Source organism: Marmota marmota, unplaced genomic scaffold (genome assembly GCF_001458135.2).
Source record: "Marmota marmota marmota unplaced genomic scaffold, marMar, whole genome shotgun sequence".
Taxonomy (NCBI): domain Eukaryota; kingdom Metazoa; phylum Chordata; class Mammalia; order Rodentia; family Sciuridae; genus Marmota; species Marmota marmota.
In genome coordinates this window covers 4,220,279-4,238,243 of record NW_026000119.1, presented here as the reverse complement: position 1 = coordinate 4,238,243, position 17,965 = coordinate 4,220,279, and the positions used below count along the sequence as shown (strand labels likewise).

At 38.4% G+C, this 17,965-nt stretch overlaps 1 protein-coding gene and 1 long non-coding RNA gene across 7 annotated transcripts in view; one reads left to right on the top strand and one right to left on the bottom strand.

Moving 5' to 3' along the window:
- Rasgef1b (RasGEF domain family member 1B) overlaps positions 1-17,965 on the bottom strand; it is a 553,655-nt gene that overhangs the window by 129,131 nt on the left and 406,559 nt on the right. For both annotated transcript variants that reach the window (XM_048784769.1, XM_048784770.1), the window contains one exon: positions 11,002-11,085. In XM_048784769.1, coding sequence (XP_048640726.1) covers positions 11,002-11,085 — 84 coding nt within the window. The remainder of the gene's footprint in view (positions 1-11,001; positions 11,086-17,965) is intronic.
- LOC107153693 overlaps positions 1-17,965 on the top strand; it is an 83,096-nt gene that overhangs the window by 57,369 nt on the left and 7,762 nt on the right. The window contains exon 4 of one of the 5 annotated variants that reach the window (XR_007341192.1): positions 9,993-10,103. The exons of 3 other annotated variants lie outside the window; for them this stretch is intronic. This is a non-coding gene — a long non-coding RNA (uncharacterized LOC107153693). Of the gene's footprint in view, positions 1-9,992; positions 10,104-15,262; positions 15,416-17,965 lie in introns of all 5 variants that reach the window. One more of the 5 variants, XR_007341191.1, reaches the window with a different exon arrangement.

The following is a 17,965-nucleotide window of genomic DNA, read 5'->3' as shown; positions in this document are numbered from 1 at the left end:
GACCCTGTCTCTAAATAAAATATTAGAGAAGGGCTGGGGATGTTGCTTGGTGGTTAAGCGCTCCTGGATTCAGTCCCTAGTACCAAAAAAAAAAAAAAAAGAATCATTTTGGAAGGAAATAATAACAGTACCATTCTACAAGGTGTGATGAAGATTAGCTTGGAATTTTGAAGTTGTTTAGATCAGTGTCTAGCACATAGTAAGCACTCAATGGATTGTATTTATTATCACTAATAATGAGAGCAATATAAACATGAAATGAACTGCCTCAGGAGGCAGAAAGCTCTCTCTCACTGACAATATTCACAGGAGTCTTGCCAGATGTTTATTAGAACAGATAAACATCAGGACAAAAGTTAGAGTAGGTGACATTGAAATTACCTTCTAATACAAAATAAATCTATGTCCCTTAAGACTTGAATAACTTCATTGTACCTTTCAAAATAGCACTATTGACCAAATTATATGTATCTAGTATATTTGATTAAACTTTTATTATATAATTATAAATGTATAGTTTCTCTTTCATAACAGTTGATTCATGCTGAAATGAAGGTATGTGAGGATTCTGATTTTTTTTTTATCTCCTATCCTCTAAAGTAAGTATACCATTAAAGTTTGTTTTTCTTAACATCAGTGTGGAGCATGCCTGTAACCCCAGCAGCTTGGGAGGTTGAGGCAGGAGGATCAAGAGTTCAAAGCCAGCCTCAGTTATTTAGCAACTCAGTGAGACCCTGTCTCTAAGTAAAATACAAAAAATCAGTGTTGACTAAAACTAAAAAGTACAGGCTTTAGTGCTTCCTTATACATCATTTAAATTTGTGTGTGCTAAGCTCTCAGATTTTTACATGTAGCTTTCCCCCTTCAAGGTATAATAAGGCTGTCACTTGTGATTGATCCCATATCAAAAGTTCAAACTGGAGTCAAAAACCACTTTTCCTTCTGTACATACGGTACCTGGAAACACTGACAACAATTCTTCCTGCCTCCAAAGGCACAGCAGACAATCCCAGTCCCCACTGCAAATCTGTTTAATAAAATAGCTCTAGTAGAATCCCCCAAACTTAGTAATGTGCTTATTGTCTTCAATTATCTCATTGTTATCCATTAATAGAATTCACATTAGCCAAGGTGTCTTTATCATCTCTAAACACCCCCTCTCTTTTTTTGCAATGAATTCCAACATAATAATAGCTATTAATATCTGTGAGAAAAAGAAGTGTTTTGCTTTCCCCATTAATGAAAGTTGATAGTTTGGTACTCTGGCTAGGAGAATCACATAAGGTACAAATGAGAAGAGTTCTGAATTCTAGGTTTGAATGAGCTCTGGGTTCTGGATATAGAGTGAAATAAATAGAAAAATCATTCATAGACACAAACAGGCTTTTTGGACAACTAGGTGTCTGATAGGAGCCGCATATTGTGCTGCATCAATGCAAAGATAAGTAACATGTTCCAGGAGAACATGTGGTGATGCATGCCTGTACTTCCAGCTACTCAGGAGGCGGAGGCAGGAGGATCACAGTTGGAGGCCAGTCTCCGCAACTCAACATGACCCTACCTTAAAATAAAATTTAAAAAGGGATGTAACTCAGTGGTAAAGCGCCCCTGGGTTTAATCCTCAGTACTGAAAAAAAAAAATTAAAAAAGGATGAAAGAACAAACATGTTCCATTACTCAGAATTGATAACCAAAGCAAAGCAAAACTGTATTAGAAAATTCAAAGTACAGTTTTAACTCAGAATAGATGTTGCAGTAGGGAAGGAAACAAAAGTAGAGGTGAATTATAAGAGATTTTGAAAAAGAGGAAGGAGTTAAGCAGGAACAAGGGACAGGAGTAGCACTAACAAGGGCAAAGAGCTATAAGAAGACAACACCTACAGCCCTGGAGGGAACAGGCAGTGGAGCTGAGGGCAGAGGTGGCTACATCATGCCCACCCCACTTTACCCTTCAGAGAGAGTCAGACAGGGCCGCAGCCCCTGGGGGGCCTTCCACCTCTTGGTCAAGTAAGTGGGTCATATTTACAAGTTGTATCCAGAATCCAGACAGGAGATGAGGAAGGCCTAACTGGGAGCCATCACTATGGGAAAGGATAAGGCAAGATGTTAGGATTTAGAACCATTTGAACTTAAATAGCAGACCAAATGGATGAGAGGGAGGAATTATGGACAATGTCCAAGAATCTGGCTTGAATTTGGGGGTAGGTAGAAGTAGAACTGTTTACTGAGAGAGGAACAGAACATCTGTGGATGGGAAAGAGAAGCAAGCTAGCTCGGTTGTGGATAGTTGAGTAAATGAACCAATAGAATAAAGAAAACAAATGAGCCAGAATAAAGAACCAATAGAATAAAAAAAAAAGTTATTTTTTTTTCTATCAGGGATTGAAGCTGGGGTGCTCTACCTCTGAGATACATTCCCTGTTCCTTTTTATTTTATTTTCGGGACAGGGTATTGCTAACTTGCCAAGGCTGGCCTGGAACTTGTGATCTTCCTGCCTCAGCCTCCTGTGTTACTGGGATTGCACGTGTGCAGCACATACCCAGCTCAAATAGTTGATTCTTTTCCTTTTCCTTTTTTTTTTTTTTAAGTGAATCAGGAATGAAACACTGGAAAACACAGAACTGGTTCTGTAAGAGAGACTGAGAAGGTCTCGTCTCCTGTAGATGAGAATTGTAACCCCATCTATGCTCCTGAAACCCAAGAGAGGAATGACCTTCAAGAAGAGGGTAACTGAGTCAAATGCTGTAGAGATCAAGTTGTAGAGGAATTGGAAGATGCTCTTTGGATTTGGCAGTTAGAGTTTTCCCACTGATCTTGGCAAGACCACTTTCACTGACGTAGCAAAGGAAAGAAACAACTTCCATGCCTCGAAGCATGAGAATGACATTCTCTCTTTCTCTCTTCTATTTTGTTTGAAATCTCAACATAATGACTTTTATTGCTGATTCCCTTTGCAAGTCCTTAGTGTAAAAATGCAGCTTATGAGTTTTGCAAATGAGTAAAGCCTTTTCAGAGTTGCCATTCTGTAAGCAACTAACTTTTAAGGGAAAGTTTTTCTTGGAGAATTCCTTAGAGAGGCTAAGGAAGTCATTTAACAGAAAAAGCAACCTGAATCCAGGTAGTGAGAAAACATGGATCTCTGATTCAGCAATGTGAGAATTTATTTTTTTCTTTTTCTACCACTCCCTCTCCTGAACAAGCAGCTACTATGTGGAAAGAATTACGCTTGGTGCTTTGGGGACATAAATAATGAATAAGGCACAATCCTGCCTCACCCCAGCCTATAGTCAAGGAGATTACAAGCCAGTGAAAAAGACAGACAGGCAATCAACCAACCTTAAAATAAGGTGGGCTGCAAGAAATGCTCATAATGGTACAAGTAAAGTTCTATGGGGGCCAACTATAATTCCCCATTTCTCATGAAATGCAGGAAATGACCTTTAAAAACGCAGACACAATTGGGGAGTTCATTGCACCACTAATTACCTCCCTACTCTCCAGACCATAAACTTTTATGCGATCTGTTCTCTGTTCACCTCATTCATACTCATTTATTTTAACAGGCATCCAAACGGCCTATATGTAAAACCTTAACAGACATTAGTGGCAAGGAGAGATTTCGGCTCCACCCTTGGCTTTATTGTGATTCTTTCATTAAACTGAACTTTAATGATGTTTAATACTACCATTTTGACTCTTTTCATTGTTAGTACTAATGTCCTTAAAGTTAAATGCATAGCCTCATGGTTGAGGAGCACACTAAGCCTCCTTCTCCCAGAGCAGATAAACTGGGACACCTAAATATACAGAGCAGCTTCTGAGGAATACTTCTGAATATTTGGATCTGAATAACCTCACGGTGACACCTCCGCAGCTCCTATCCCTTTTAAAGTTCTTTGTAAAGCACCTCCCTTTGAAGGGTCAGCCCACCACAGCATGCTCACACTATTCTCACATGTGCAGTTTTGCTATTTTTAGCCAGGGTCTTTTGGAAAATGAAAATCTCAGGTAGGTTAACTGTAGCCAGAGTGACCCAGAACAGAAGCCAGGTCATGCTTTTTCTTGGCTTCCTTCTGTTATCCTCTCAGGAAACTTTGATTATATTTCAACTAGGAATAGGAAAGAGATTGTCTAAATAAAAAAACATCTCTCCAGCAGGTGGTTAAGTCTTAGGTTCTGGAGTCAGCGTGGCTGGGTCTGGATGCCAACTCTACCATTTATTAGCTCTGTGACCTTGAACCAGTTGTTTATCCTCTAGGCTTCAGCTGGAAAATGATTAAATAAGATACCGCCTATAAAAACTGAGGTTAGTGTTAGACACAGAGTCTTCAAACAATAGTAGCTATTAAAATAATTATTATTGCTATTATCATTGGTACCAAATTGCCCTGGATTACTGCTTATAACACCCTGCCCCACACATGGTAGGCACTCAATGTCTGTTTACTCTTAGCGGATGCTTGGCTAGTTTTTAGCTTAGAATGCAGTGTTTCCAAGAAGTGCTCCTTTTGGCTTTCTCAAAAGTACCCAGAGCATTGGGAAGGTAGCAAAACTATTAATTTTGCAGTACAGTTTCTCAGAGCTCAATATTATTATCATTTTTTCATCCATGTGGAAAGAGAGGGCCGTGGGTATAGGTCAGTTGTAGAGTACTTGCCTAACATGCACAATGCCCTAGGTTAGATCCCCCAGAGAATAAAAGAAAAAAAAAGAAATTATGCAAAAAGAGAGTGTATTATGAGTACATGTATCTTACAGCAGCCTTAGGTGATGTTTTTTTCTCCACCCCACGTTAATACAAATCTGTTTCATTTTCTCAACAATATACCAGTCAGCCTACTTAGCATTTTTCTACCAAAAGTTCCACTTGATATTTTTCAGCTGGGTTCTGGGAGAGAAGTTGGGGCAGTGTTAATGGAAAGTATCAGCACATGAGACAAGGAAAGAATAAACAATATCTCTGTAACACAAATATGACTTTGTGCCCTTTGATAATTGCACTTTCCTTAATAGTAAGAGCCTGGGGAATGTGTGTGTGTGTCTGTCTATCTGTGTGAGCATTCAGTCCATGCATGTTATATTGTACATTTCAACTTTCACAGACAAGTTATAAAACAAGATCAGAAGAACAAGAAAGATGTTTGTTTCTTATGTTTATAGTTTCCCATTTTTATGTGTCCGTATCTATAGATGTCTAACATTAAGGGATTTTATAAACTTAATAAATGAATACATCCTATTGATATTAATTACTCATATTTCATGTATTTTTCTTTGGCTTTTGGGAGCTATTGCTATATACTTTTATGTTTATAAGAGAACATAAATTATACTGCCAGTGGTTGAAGCATATTTGTTAAATTTTATAACAATTCTTGTGAGCTCATCAAGCCTGTTTATAGAACCATCTTTCCTGTTGTGAATGTGAGACGGACAGGCTTCTTGCCTTTGTGTGTTAGGCTGAGCTTTTTACCCAACTGAACTCCCATAGGTGGAGTTAATGTTGTAAACTTTAGCCTAGATTGTTTATAGGATGGTAGTGGGAATCTAGGCATCTAAATATAAGGGATATATATTCTCACTTTTGGTAATTTAGGACAGTGTTAATGAAATTGACTTTAAAATCCGAATAGAACTTCAACAACAATTATGAAAAAGAATAAGATGAAACTGAATAACAAACTAAACTTCCTTTACTTAACCATCAGTAGTCAGGCACTATAAGCCAACTGTGTGCCCATTATGGAGTTGAGCCTTTTTCTGGGGGGAGGGTGCCAGGGATTGAACTCAGAGACACTCAACCACTGAGCCACATCCCTAGCCCTATTTTGTATTTTCTTTAGAGACAGGGTCTCACTGAGTTGCATAGTGCCTTGCATTGCTGAGGCTGGCTTTGAACTCACAATACACCTGTCTCAGGCTCCCAAATCACTGGGATTACAGGCATAAGCCTCTGTGCCCAGCAGAGTTAAGCCTTTTGGGCAAAGGCAGGATGGAAACAAACTGACATGGGTTCCAATGTGTAGAAGTGGTGGTAGTTAACATTTTAGAGAGTTAATTAACTAGGCCAAAACAAGAAGTATTATTTAATGTTGAATAAAAGGAGAATGGATTTAAAAAGCACCAACAAAACAATTCACTCTTCTCCTAGAACCCCATGTGGTTGGGGTTGCCCCAGGCAATAAGAATCGGCTTCAGGTGATGAAAGAACAGAACATCATGCCAGATGCAGACACGGGGATACCTATGAATATTTCTAAATCAATGACAACTCCTATATACAATAAGTATCAATAGAAACAGTATTTGGCAGATAATAGGCTCCCCTATAGTTCTTGAGTTTAAGTGTTTTCAGTAGAAATTTGTTTGCCTCAGTGCTGAGAATTTCTTCAAACCTAAATCCCCAGGTTTATCACCTTTGAACTTCAAAGACAGGGTTCTTGGCTCAGCAGAGTCCTGCTCCTGGTTTTCAGAGCCAAAGGTAGCTTCTCTGTCTCTCCATCTTGATCCAGACTGAATTTGGGAGATGGGTGTTAGCAAGTCAATGCCTTCATCCTTCCACCAATATTTATTATAACAGCTCTGCTTTGTGCTTTCTCTGAGTTCTAAGTATCTTCTCACAGCAGGCAACTGCTCTCTCCCCTGCTCTGTGTCACTGAGCACTAGGATATCATTGCAGCTACAGTAACACTGGCTAAAGGAGAGGGTGTAAATCAAATGGGAGTTGACTCTGTGTTAAGCAATATCAGACAAGCACAAGAAGCTATGGATTCTATGGAGTGAGAGACCCTGATTTGGATATAGTTTTTCTGTTATCTCTCTTGCTCTAAGACTGCTATTCTGGATTCTGCTACCACATCTGTATTCTATCTAGCAAGTACATGACCTGTCAACTGCACACGGTATTGCCTCTCTCCTTCCACTAGCCATAATCTAGTCATTCAGCCACGGCCAAATGCAAGGGAGGACAAATGTGTATCTTTAACTAGGCAGACATATGTCCAACTAAAACCTCCATTATTTTAGAAGAAATAGAAAACACATCTTTTAACATTCAGGGTTCCTTCATCTTGTAACAAAAATCCCCAGAAGAAAAATACTTTGTTTAATGCATTTTGCCATAGTGACCAGGAGCTAAATGTATAGAGATCCAGGGTATTCACATAGAAAAAAGAAAAACACTTTAAGATAATATTTATCTATAGCTACAGTAATTGCAATGGCTTGTCTTGCTAAAAATTATTATTCCATGTATTCCACTCATGACTTTGGTCATTTTTTTTTTTGGAAGCAGCGAAAGCTACACATTTGTTTTGGGGTTGACCTTCTCCATCTTCTTGAATCACTGAGAACCCTAAGTGATAAATATTAAGTCCTGAGGCACTTCATATAGAACTAGTGCTGTCCATCCAGACCCAGTCAGAATATAACAATATGGTGTTCAACTATTCTGGACAGGCTTTGGCTTAGAAGACTGCTTTTATAGTGACCTGCATTTGCTAAGCTAAATGTTCTTTAGTAAGAAAAACTGTTCAACGGTTAAATTAAAAAAGCTAAAGTCTAATCTGTAAAAAGGACACGTCTAATTTTTCTTCCCACAGATGCCTCCAAACTTTGAAATAAAGCAGCTCTACATTTTGTTGATTTTGAGTTCACCAGTTCCTTTCTTTTTATCTGTTGTTTATCCAGTTACTTCCACCTGGCTCTTTCAGTTTCCCCTTCACTTACCCAGACATATAAAAGGCCTAGGGAGTCTTATTTACTTTCTTAGCCACCCTTCCATTCAATATCCCTGCTGTCCTTCAAAGCAGTTTATCTCTCCACGTCCTTCTGGTCAAATCAAATAATGTGTTCAAGTTACATTTCTTAGGATCAAGAACATGTTTACCTGTCACCTAAATTTATTTGAAAAAGACAGGTTGGCATAGTCATGGGTAACCCCTGATTCAAAACAGCTCTGTCTGCTTGTGTATTGGGAGGACACTACAGTTTTCTGAGATTGTGGCACTTTGGGTTATTTGACCTGCAGGTCTACAGGATGCCTTGCCAGTAGCACCAGTGAGAAATTTGTGGGAGAGCCTGGACATTGAGTTTCAGGTCATCCTCTAATGTTATCTATCTCCCTGAATTCCTGCTTCTGTCTGCACCATCTTCTAATTCCCTTCCAATAGTCCACTTTGGATCTCTCCTTAATTTATTGAAATCCTAAAATCCTTTTTGTATTTGTCTGTGCAACCTCTTGGGTGTAACATGTTTACTGTCAAATATGTTAAAGTATTCTGTCTTAATTAATCCTCCAGAGAGTATCTTCTGTAAATTACAAAAAAAAAAAAAAAAAAGTCTTCTAGTTGTAACACTATGGGATTTGGTGGGATAAATTCAGCTCAAGCTTTCACAACACAATATTTAGCAGCTGCAAAGGAAAGGAAGACAAAGCTGCCAGGTTATCCCCAGAAAATCCCAAGACACATATTTTTAACATTTGCAATCTTATTTACATAAATTTGTATGTTCCATTGAAAAGACACTGACTCCAATTATGTAAAATAAAATACTCAATTCCCCTTTATCTGAGGGTGAATAATCACACATTCTAGGCCTTCATGCCTGCTACCCAGGGTGATTTCTTTGGCTTCTCTTTTTCTGCTCCAAGAGTTTCCCTCTTTCATTCCTACCCTCTAATATATTATCATTTTGTTCTTTTCGTAGTAGAGTTGGCCCCAAAATATTAGTTTTTCTATTATGAGCTCACCTTGGAATCCTCTTTTTTAACAAATCCCTCCTTTTCTCCATAACAAGGAAACACTGCTCCACCCGCCCCTTCCCCCAATTCAGCTTGGAGTACCAGTGTTTGGGTGGTAGAAATCCCATCTGGGTCCAGTTTTCAGCCTTACACATGAGGGAAGGATCCGGAGAAGATTAATATAGATGTCAATAATCTGACTCAAATGCTGCCTTCCATTGGCGCTTATAATTGAAGGTTGACTCGCTTATATTTTCAATGTCATTTCTCCTCTCTCCAGGTGGATGGATGGATATCAGAGTTATTGCAAAATAAATTCATTAGAATAATTCACAGAAAGTGTAGGAAGCCCAGAAGCCAGAGCTTTGAGAAAAGAGAAAGCAAGAGTCTCCATTGGGAGCAATCTCACTCAACCCAAGACAGGCCTTGTGACATGACACAGAAGGCTTACCTGCAAACCACCACCACAGGGACACAGGAGGTCCAGAGGATCATACCCAAAAATAATGTCACTGAACCAAGAGTGGTCATATAGCTCTTGATTCACTTCTATCCTCTGAAAAGCATTCTAAAAAGTCACTCCCTAACAATTTTATGTGGTGGTTCATGTTCTCTACCAGGTGTAGGAAACTGCTTTGTAAACTCAAGACCATCTATTGGATTGAAATGCAATTTAGTCAAGAGCGACCTCTCAGAGGTACATGGATTTCTGACCTTAGCCTTTGACATGGCTTCTCTCCCTCCCCATCAGCAATGTAGTGGTCTATTTGGGAGCCTGTGTCAACAAAGTCAAATATGCAGGGCCGAGGGGACAGCAGTGGGGTCAAGCAGTGAATGTTGGAACAGTGGCCAACATATTTTGTGACATTCAGGGAGTGTTGTGTTGGTTGGTTGGTTGGTTTCATATTTGAGCCAAATGCTACTCCTCTCACTTTGAACTGAAGTCAGCAGAAGAGAAGTGCAAACCTCCACTGACCACAAAGTACAGAAGCACAGTCCTAGGAAGCTGGGTGGTTCCCCTGCTGTGCCTGCAGAATGCTGGCCATGCTGACGCAGGAGAGAGGAGGCTTCTTGTTCACTAGGGATTTCACCCTCTGCCTGCAGTTGCCCAGGCAAGAATTGCAGCCAGGGCAAAATTATCAGAAATTCGCTGGGAAAATAGATTCATCTCCTTTAAAAACTGCAAAAATGGGTTCAGCCCACACTATCCCACTTAAAGAATTCTTATTTTTCTTCTTCCTTTTCCAGTGAGTATGCTTCATCCTAGATGTTGGATCATGTGTGGTCTGGGGATGCATCAGTAGTAAAGGACAGGAAGGAGGTGGGGACCCTAGGAATACTGTGCTCCTTCTGCTAAAGGTATACCTGAAAAGTGTCCTTTAGCTACTCAGCAGAGTTCTGCTTTTCTTTTTGAAATACACCACTTCCTTCTCCCATTTATTGAGTTAAGTGAATTGGGAATGTGTTTTCTCTAAACTTAATATTCAGTTTTTCATTTATTTATTCATTCAATTTATTTGTATATCTAAGAGTGCTTAGATACACAGCAAACAAAATAGGTAAAAAAAAAAATTCTTGCTCTCGTGAATTTATATTCAATTATTTAATCCTTATGATAGATAGGCCACGAGGCAGGTCTGTTATGGTGCCCTTTTCACAGGGAACTTGCTAAAAGTCATACAGCCAGTGGAAGGCTAAGTGGGGAAGTGAACCCAGTAGGCTGGCTCCAGAGAGCCCATATTCTTCCCATCAGAATCTACACTCCCTGGTGGGACTGATGGCTGTGACTTCTAGTTCAGAAGAACAGAAGGTCAGGCACACATCTGTAATTTTTAGAGGTAAAGTCTATAATCCACAAGATGGTTTAATGACAAAAAAAATTATTTAAACAAAATATTGTGTGAATTTCCCACTTTGAGGGGCATACTTAAATGCAATCTGTTTCCTTCGAACAAGCTCTGATAGGTAGGGGAGGATCGGCCAAACAGCTGCAAGACCAGAAGATTGGAGGATGCCATTGGTTTGCAAGTAGAGGCAGGTGCTGGGGTGAGGGAATCTCATATCAAGAATTCTCAAGCTCAAAAGTTTACCTCAGGCATCATTAGCACCAACCAAATAGTTCACATTTGGGATTTTTCTCAGACAGCTTTATGAGCTCAATTTGATTATTTCACTTAAATAAAATCAAGATAAAAGATACAATAACAGTCAATCTGCTCAAAGCATACTGTTCAACAAGAAATAGAGGCATTCTTACTTTGCTTACTGGCTTCTCAATCAGAGGGTTTGCAAAGCAAACTGGAGCTAGGCTGCTGTACACAGAAGGTTTCCATTGTTGCTCCTGTAGTTAAGAAAACAGAGAAAGAGATTTCAGGGACTTGGCTGACTTTCTGCTGCCGGGAGCCATTTCCCTGCTGCTCACAATAGTGCCTCAAGCACTTGAACTCCACATTTGTCACTTGAAATACCTGAGTCAGCGTTTTTGCATGGCCCTTCAGTCTACAGCCTATGCAAACCCATTTAACCTTGTACAGAGACAGATTACAAAACCACTTATGACATTCTGAAGGAATTAATATACCCATGTTGACAGCAATTCAGGATATTTTCAGCTTTATCTGTTAAGGTATTTTCCTAGAACATAAGTTAGATTAAAAGAATTTTTTTTTTTTTAATTACTTTCCTAATATCTCATTCCCTAAAAACAATGACCACAGGTCAACCTCTGATTTTTAAACCTTTGATTCTGAATGGGATGATTTCCAAAGTTCTTTACCTACTATTCAGAATCCTCCCAAAGAACTCTTACTACTTTTTCAACTTCAGCTCCAACTTAACCTTACAATTTACCCGATAACTCATGCAAGACTGGTCAATGTATTTTTTTAAATGGTCTCCAGTTTGTATCTTTGTTTATGCTGTTCCTGGTTCCTAAAAATATACTTCTTCAATATCTGCCTGTGAATTCCTACCTGTCCTATAAAGTCCAGTTCAACTTCCCTAGGAAACATTTTCCTATGTTCCTCCACTTCTGACTAGAGTCACAATAAATTTCTCCCTACCACAGAGTCCCATGGTACTATTCTTAGAGTACTTATCACTATGTGAGCCACCTGGGATGAAAATCATGTTTCAGTATTTCTTAGCCTTTATAATTTAGCACAGAGTAATTTTTTTAAAATTTCTAATTAGAGTAAATTTTCTTTGGTTAACTGATCTCTTCCTGCATGTCTTTATTAAGATCCAATTGTCTCCAATCCCAGTTCCAATCTCACCACACATATTTTTCATCCTCTCTTTCAATCTTGTTAGAAGAGTCATCAAGAGGAAAAAAAAAATGAAAATTTAACTGTACATATCAACAAACCCCATAAAATAAAAATGAACTTTAATAATAAATCAGCAAGTATTGACCCATCCCCACCTCCTGCTGCTTATTAATTGGCTGTGTTATTCGAAGTAAAGGAAGATTTTTCAGTGATCTTAGCAAAGGAATGGAGTATAAGCTTCTGGACTCTCTACTCCTGCTGTTACTAATTATCTTACCCTGCCCCCAATGGGGCAAATTACTTATTCTCTCCACCAGGGTGGCCCTGCCTATAAATGTGGTTTGCATTATTTACACACATCTCACAGGGTATTTTGAGACTAATTGCAGAGATATCCATGGCCTAGAAAGGCAAAGCATAACCCCTGGGGAGAGGGCCCTGCAATTTACCCTTAAGAGAAGTCATTCAAACCTCTGACTTCTTCCCAGAATCTGAAAACAGGGGCTATAGTTGGATTCCTAAAGATGTGGATTGCTGTCCATTAGGAGTTAAACCAAGACCAGCAACTCATTTCGCAGGTCATGTTCCAGCTGTCAAAGTGTAATTACCATCAAACCCCACTGGCACAGGTTCCAACCATATTAGTGAATGCATGAATGAAAGTTCCAAAAGATCGAATTACCAACTTCCACCTTCCAAAGATAAAAGGACATTGAATGGCACCAGGGAAAAGGCCAAATTATGTCAACTTGAGACTACAATTTTTTTTTTAATGAAAATAACAGTTGCCATGTTGATGATAGGGAAACATGATTCTGTGTTGAGCATGTCAATCTGCAGAAGCAGTAGATGAATCTGAAGAACTTTGCCCTTCAGTCTGAGGCTGGTCCAGTTGCTATGGCAACATGTAACTAGCTTTCTCAGGAGGTTGTGCATCCTGATTTTCTTTAGACCAAACAATCCCTTGATAAGTTCACACTGGGTATACTTAAGACCAAAACAGCACAGTAGTTGCAAAACAGATTTCTTACTTGTAAATTATTTATTTGGTGGGAAAATACATTATGAGTCTGGACCACATAGAAAGGTAACTTCTGAAATAATGGGTTCATATGTAAGGCATAGACTAGTGGTAGGCATACAGTTATTATTAAACAGTGTTTCCCTTTTCCTTTCCCTCCCATCCTCATTTCAGGCTTTCCCCATGGGTTTTATTATTCTGGTTTGGATGACTGGCATTATTTACCTTTTGTTCCCCACTAATTCACCTTTTGCTGAATATGGGAGTCTGGATGCTGAGGTTGGACTTGGAACAAGGAGAGGAGTTAGAGAATTAGAGAAAGGTTGTTGAAGCCCCAGGCATATCAGCCATCCTCTACAGATCTCTGCAAAATGAGAGCAATTGTTGCCCCTGTATCTTCTTCTCATGATAACTTCAGAGCACTTTAAAATTGCTACACAACTTCTCAGAGATTTCCACATGAAAGGGGCTTAGGGTAATTTTTCTAAGATTAGCTCTTAAAAGAAGAAAAAGCTGTTGTGAAGACCTTGAACTGTAATGACAACCTTTAGTGTTTATCCTGGTGCCTGAAATATAATGACAATTCCTGGTACAAAAGGACAGAAATAATTTAGATTTTTTTGAGGTGGAAAGATATGGGGATCATCTGATAGGTTCTGCTAGAATGACTGAGCAGTCCAGGTGGTGTCTGCTTAGGGATACATTGACTGAGGCAGCTCAAACAATCCTACCTACTCAGAAGGAAAGAAAGTGTCCTTCCTCAGAAATCTTGATCTTATACTGTATATAAAGAAGGGACATTTATATCTATCAATGGCCCCACCCTGTTTTCCACACACCTTGAACCTTGGAACAATTGTGTTCTATTTTGAGATGGAAGCAGCTTCTACCTGTCACTCATTGTTTATTGGGAACAAACATTTATTGGGATTTCTTGTATCTGCAGAGTACTTTAAAAATCTGTTAACAAAGCACTTCAGTTGCCCCTTCAACTGCTCAAAAGCCACAAACTGTTTCTGGGACCTAGATGTGGAGGGAACTGTGACATTTCAAACACACTGTGGGAAAAGAGGAAGGAGAAAGTTCCTGAAGCAGGATGTGATCTAGATAACTGCCATTGCCCCAGGCCCTGCTCTCAGGCCCCCTGCTCTGGTTGTGGTGGCCAACCAACAGGGATTTGGGCTTGCTCCACCCATTGCAGCTGGAGTTCCTTTCTTGGAAGGGTCAAGCACACAGATGCAGAGGTGAGGTGGCCTTGGAAAAAAGAGGAGGACTGGGTGGAGGGCGTCTTGCTGTTGACTCACAGGGGCTTGACCAGACTTCCTCCCTTTTTCTACAGTTTTGGTGAACTTGAGTAAACTGTACATACTGCTACATTTTCCTCCTTCCTTTTCGACTATTATCACAGACATTTGAGCAGTGAGAGAAGGTCACAGGGGGAACAGCTCACAAGCAATCCTGTTTTTGAGTTTTCTAGGCAGGATCTTGTTAGAGGCTAGCCTGCTTATGCATTCTCCAGCACCTCCCTTAGTACCCATTTCCCTTAAATGCTCTGCTAAATTTTTGCATTTAAATTTCCATTTCCTGTATGTTTTACATGCTGATTTTTAAAACGTCCCTTGGGCATTTGCCTTTCTTCCCAATGTTTTATATATCTTCTGAACCACCTGTGCCTATCACAACGCTACCATTACACAGAGCATTAAAACAAATACTGTTGCAACACTGCACGTTAGTGGGCTCCTGAAAGGAGGCACGTTCCCCTCACCATCTTCGCGTGTCTCCCGGTGAGTTGCCTGCTGCCTTTGTCCAAATGCATGTGTGTTCAGCTAGAACACCACTTGGTATCATACCCCGGTGACCACTTACCATCACATGTTACATGTTCTCTATTTTTTTACTGTCTTTGGGTTTATAAGATTTAGCCACTACACAATGTTCCCTCAACAAAGTAGATTAGATTGTGTTGATATCTTGATTTATATTTCTGTTTTTTTCCCTGTAACTAAAAAAAATTTTTCCCTGTCTTTTGAATCATTGTTTAGAGTGTGTTTCCAAAAAGACATAAACATTTTTACACCTTTGGTTAGTTACTATGTAGTCATTACTTTTCAAAAGGTTTGGATAAGTTTCCACAGCTCTCTCTAATACACAGCATACATACATAGTGTACATATCGAAGTACATTACTCAACACACACACATCGACTCTTTTGTTTTCTTAACAGCAAACCCATGAGGAAACACCATAATTAACTTCATATTTATAGAAGACACTAAGAGCCACAGAGGTTAAGTAATTCTTCGTCAGATGACCAATGTCCCTTTTGGGGCGTCTTTGGCTTCAAGTGCCTGCTGTACCCAGTTCTTCCCTGGTTTCAGTGAGTAATTGATGACTCTTTGTCTATCCTGTACTTCTTCAGCTTGTGTCACAGTGCAAGAAGGAATGTGGAGTCATAAACATGGGATCAACTTATAGCTCTGCACTTACTAGCTGTGAGATGCTGAGTAAGCTGCTGAACCTTGCTAAGCCTCAGTTTCCCCAAATGTAAAATGGGATAATACCTACATCATAGGCTTATTTGAAGGATTTAAATTGAAATTCAGCTCAGCAAAGAAACTTACCTTTTTAAAAATGCTATTATTTTTTCACTTAAAGAAAGTTTTTTTTTTTTTTTGTCATTATTCCTTGTATTATTTTCCAGAGCAAACTAGCAAATGTCTAGGAGTCTTTATTATAGTTTAGTATGTAGATTTCCTTCTCTATTGTCAATCAGCAATCTAGAAATTAATTTAATTCGATGCTGTTAGTAAGGATTTTTAATTATTAGTATTAACATATATTAATTGTACAAATTAATGAATTTCACTGTGACATTTACATACATGCATATGTTGTGCCTATAGAATTTTTTTTATTTTTAAAATTTGTTCTAATTAGTTATACATCATAGTAGAATGTATTTTGACATTATATATATATATATATATATNATATATATATATATATATATATATATATATATATGGAGTATAACTTTTCATTCTTCTGGTTGATGTAGAATTACATTAGTTACATCTATGAGAATTTTTATATAAAATATTTATAAGTAAACTAGAATTTTATCAAAATGTTTAAATAATGATTGTAATAATTATAAAAGCTACAGATACATTGTTTAGAAATTTATTAAATAAGCTTAAGCAGGCATGTTTATTTTTAAATTATAAGCAATATTCAACATTTATATATTATAAATCAAAACTATAAATATAAATTTATTTAAAATAAAACTTTTATCAGGCACAGTGTTACACACCTGTAATTCTAGCATCTCAGGAGGCTGAGACAGGAGGATTGTGAGTTCAAAGCCAGCCTCAACAACTTAGCAATGCCCTAAGCAACTCAGTGAAACCCTGTCTCTAAATAATATATAAAAAAAGGGCTGGGATGTTTTGTTTAGTGGTTAAGCACCCCTGAGTTTGATCCCTGGTACCAAAGCAAAACAAAACAACAACTTATACCATTAACATTCATAAAACTAATATTTAAAATATTTCTTAAAAGCAATCAATTATGAGTTAATTTAATAAGCACAGGTTTATGAATGTCAATGCTTTTAAAATAAGTATGTCTGCCTCTAAGGACCTTATAAATAAGTTAATCATGATGCAGTAGAAAGCACTGTCCTCCTACTCTGAAGACCGGGATTTGAAAACTGGCTTTGACACTTGATATGAAACCTTTTTGGGGTTCCACTTCTTCATCAGTAAAAGTACTGTATAGAGTACTTGAATATAAATATAAATATAAATCTATATATATACTTGAATATATAAATATATATATATATAAATGTATATACACACACACATATATATATATATACACATATAGATAATACTTGATGCATATATACAGAGTACTTAAATATATATATAGTCCAGTAAGGAATTGTATCTGAAAACAATCACCAAATTTCGATACATTTAAAAAGAGATGTTTAAAAATTCCTGATCTTTTTGGAATGTCAAAACCAAGTCATGTGCTAGTTATGCCACCCAAAAGTTCATCGAACTGTAGTACATACACTCCTAACTCCTCCAGGAGTTAGAAAAGGTAAATGAAATTAAAATGGGAAGCTACCAATTCAAACATGAGAAAACATCACACAGGAGAAATATTTCTCCATAGTTTCCAAATGTCTCTGAAGGTCAACTTCATACTGGAAATGATCCCAAAAGTATGAGCTCTAGAGGGTTCAAATCTAAATCAATCATAATAACAGTGATTTCAACAGGAGGGAGGGGGAACCAAATGTGCTACAACCTGTGACTCTATATATTGGAACAATTTGGAGACCTGCGCCGAATTCGGGTAAAGTTATGAGTGGATCAGAGGCAAGTTATGGGTTAGGTCCCTTCAAAATTCATGTGCTGAAGTCCTAATCCATGTAGTACACCTCATAAAGTGGCTGTATTTGGATGCAGAGTTTAAAGTGGTAATAAAATGACATCATACGATGCACTCTAATGCAATTTGACGGGCACCCTTAAAAAGAGATTAGGATAAAAATACACGCCAAGGGAAGACAATGGGAAGAGACAGGGAGAAGACAGCTGCCTACCAGCCAAGAGGGGAGGCCTCAGAAAGAATCAACCCTATCTATACCTTGATTTCAGACATCTGGCTAAGAAGAGGCTTGAAAAAACGAAGGAAAAAATTTATTATATAAGCCACCCAGTCTGGGTACTTTGTTATGGCATCCTTACAAAGTATTCTAGCAAATAAGAGCCTCAATGTCAATGGGAAGGGCTCTGTCAATGTCAAAAGTCAGTCAGTGTAGAAAAGATTGCCAAATGGATTGAGAGGGTGCTGCAGTGACCAGCGACAAAGGTAGGGTTTGCACAACAGCACTGAGCAGGCATTG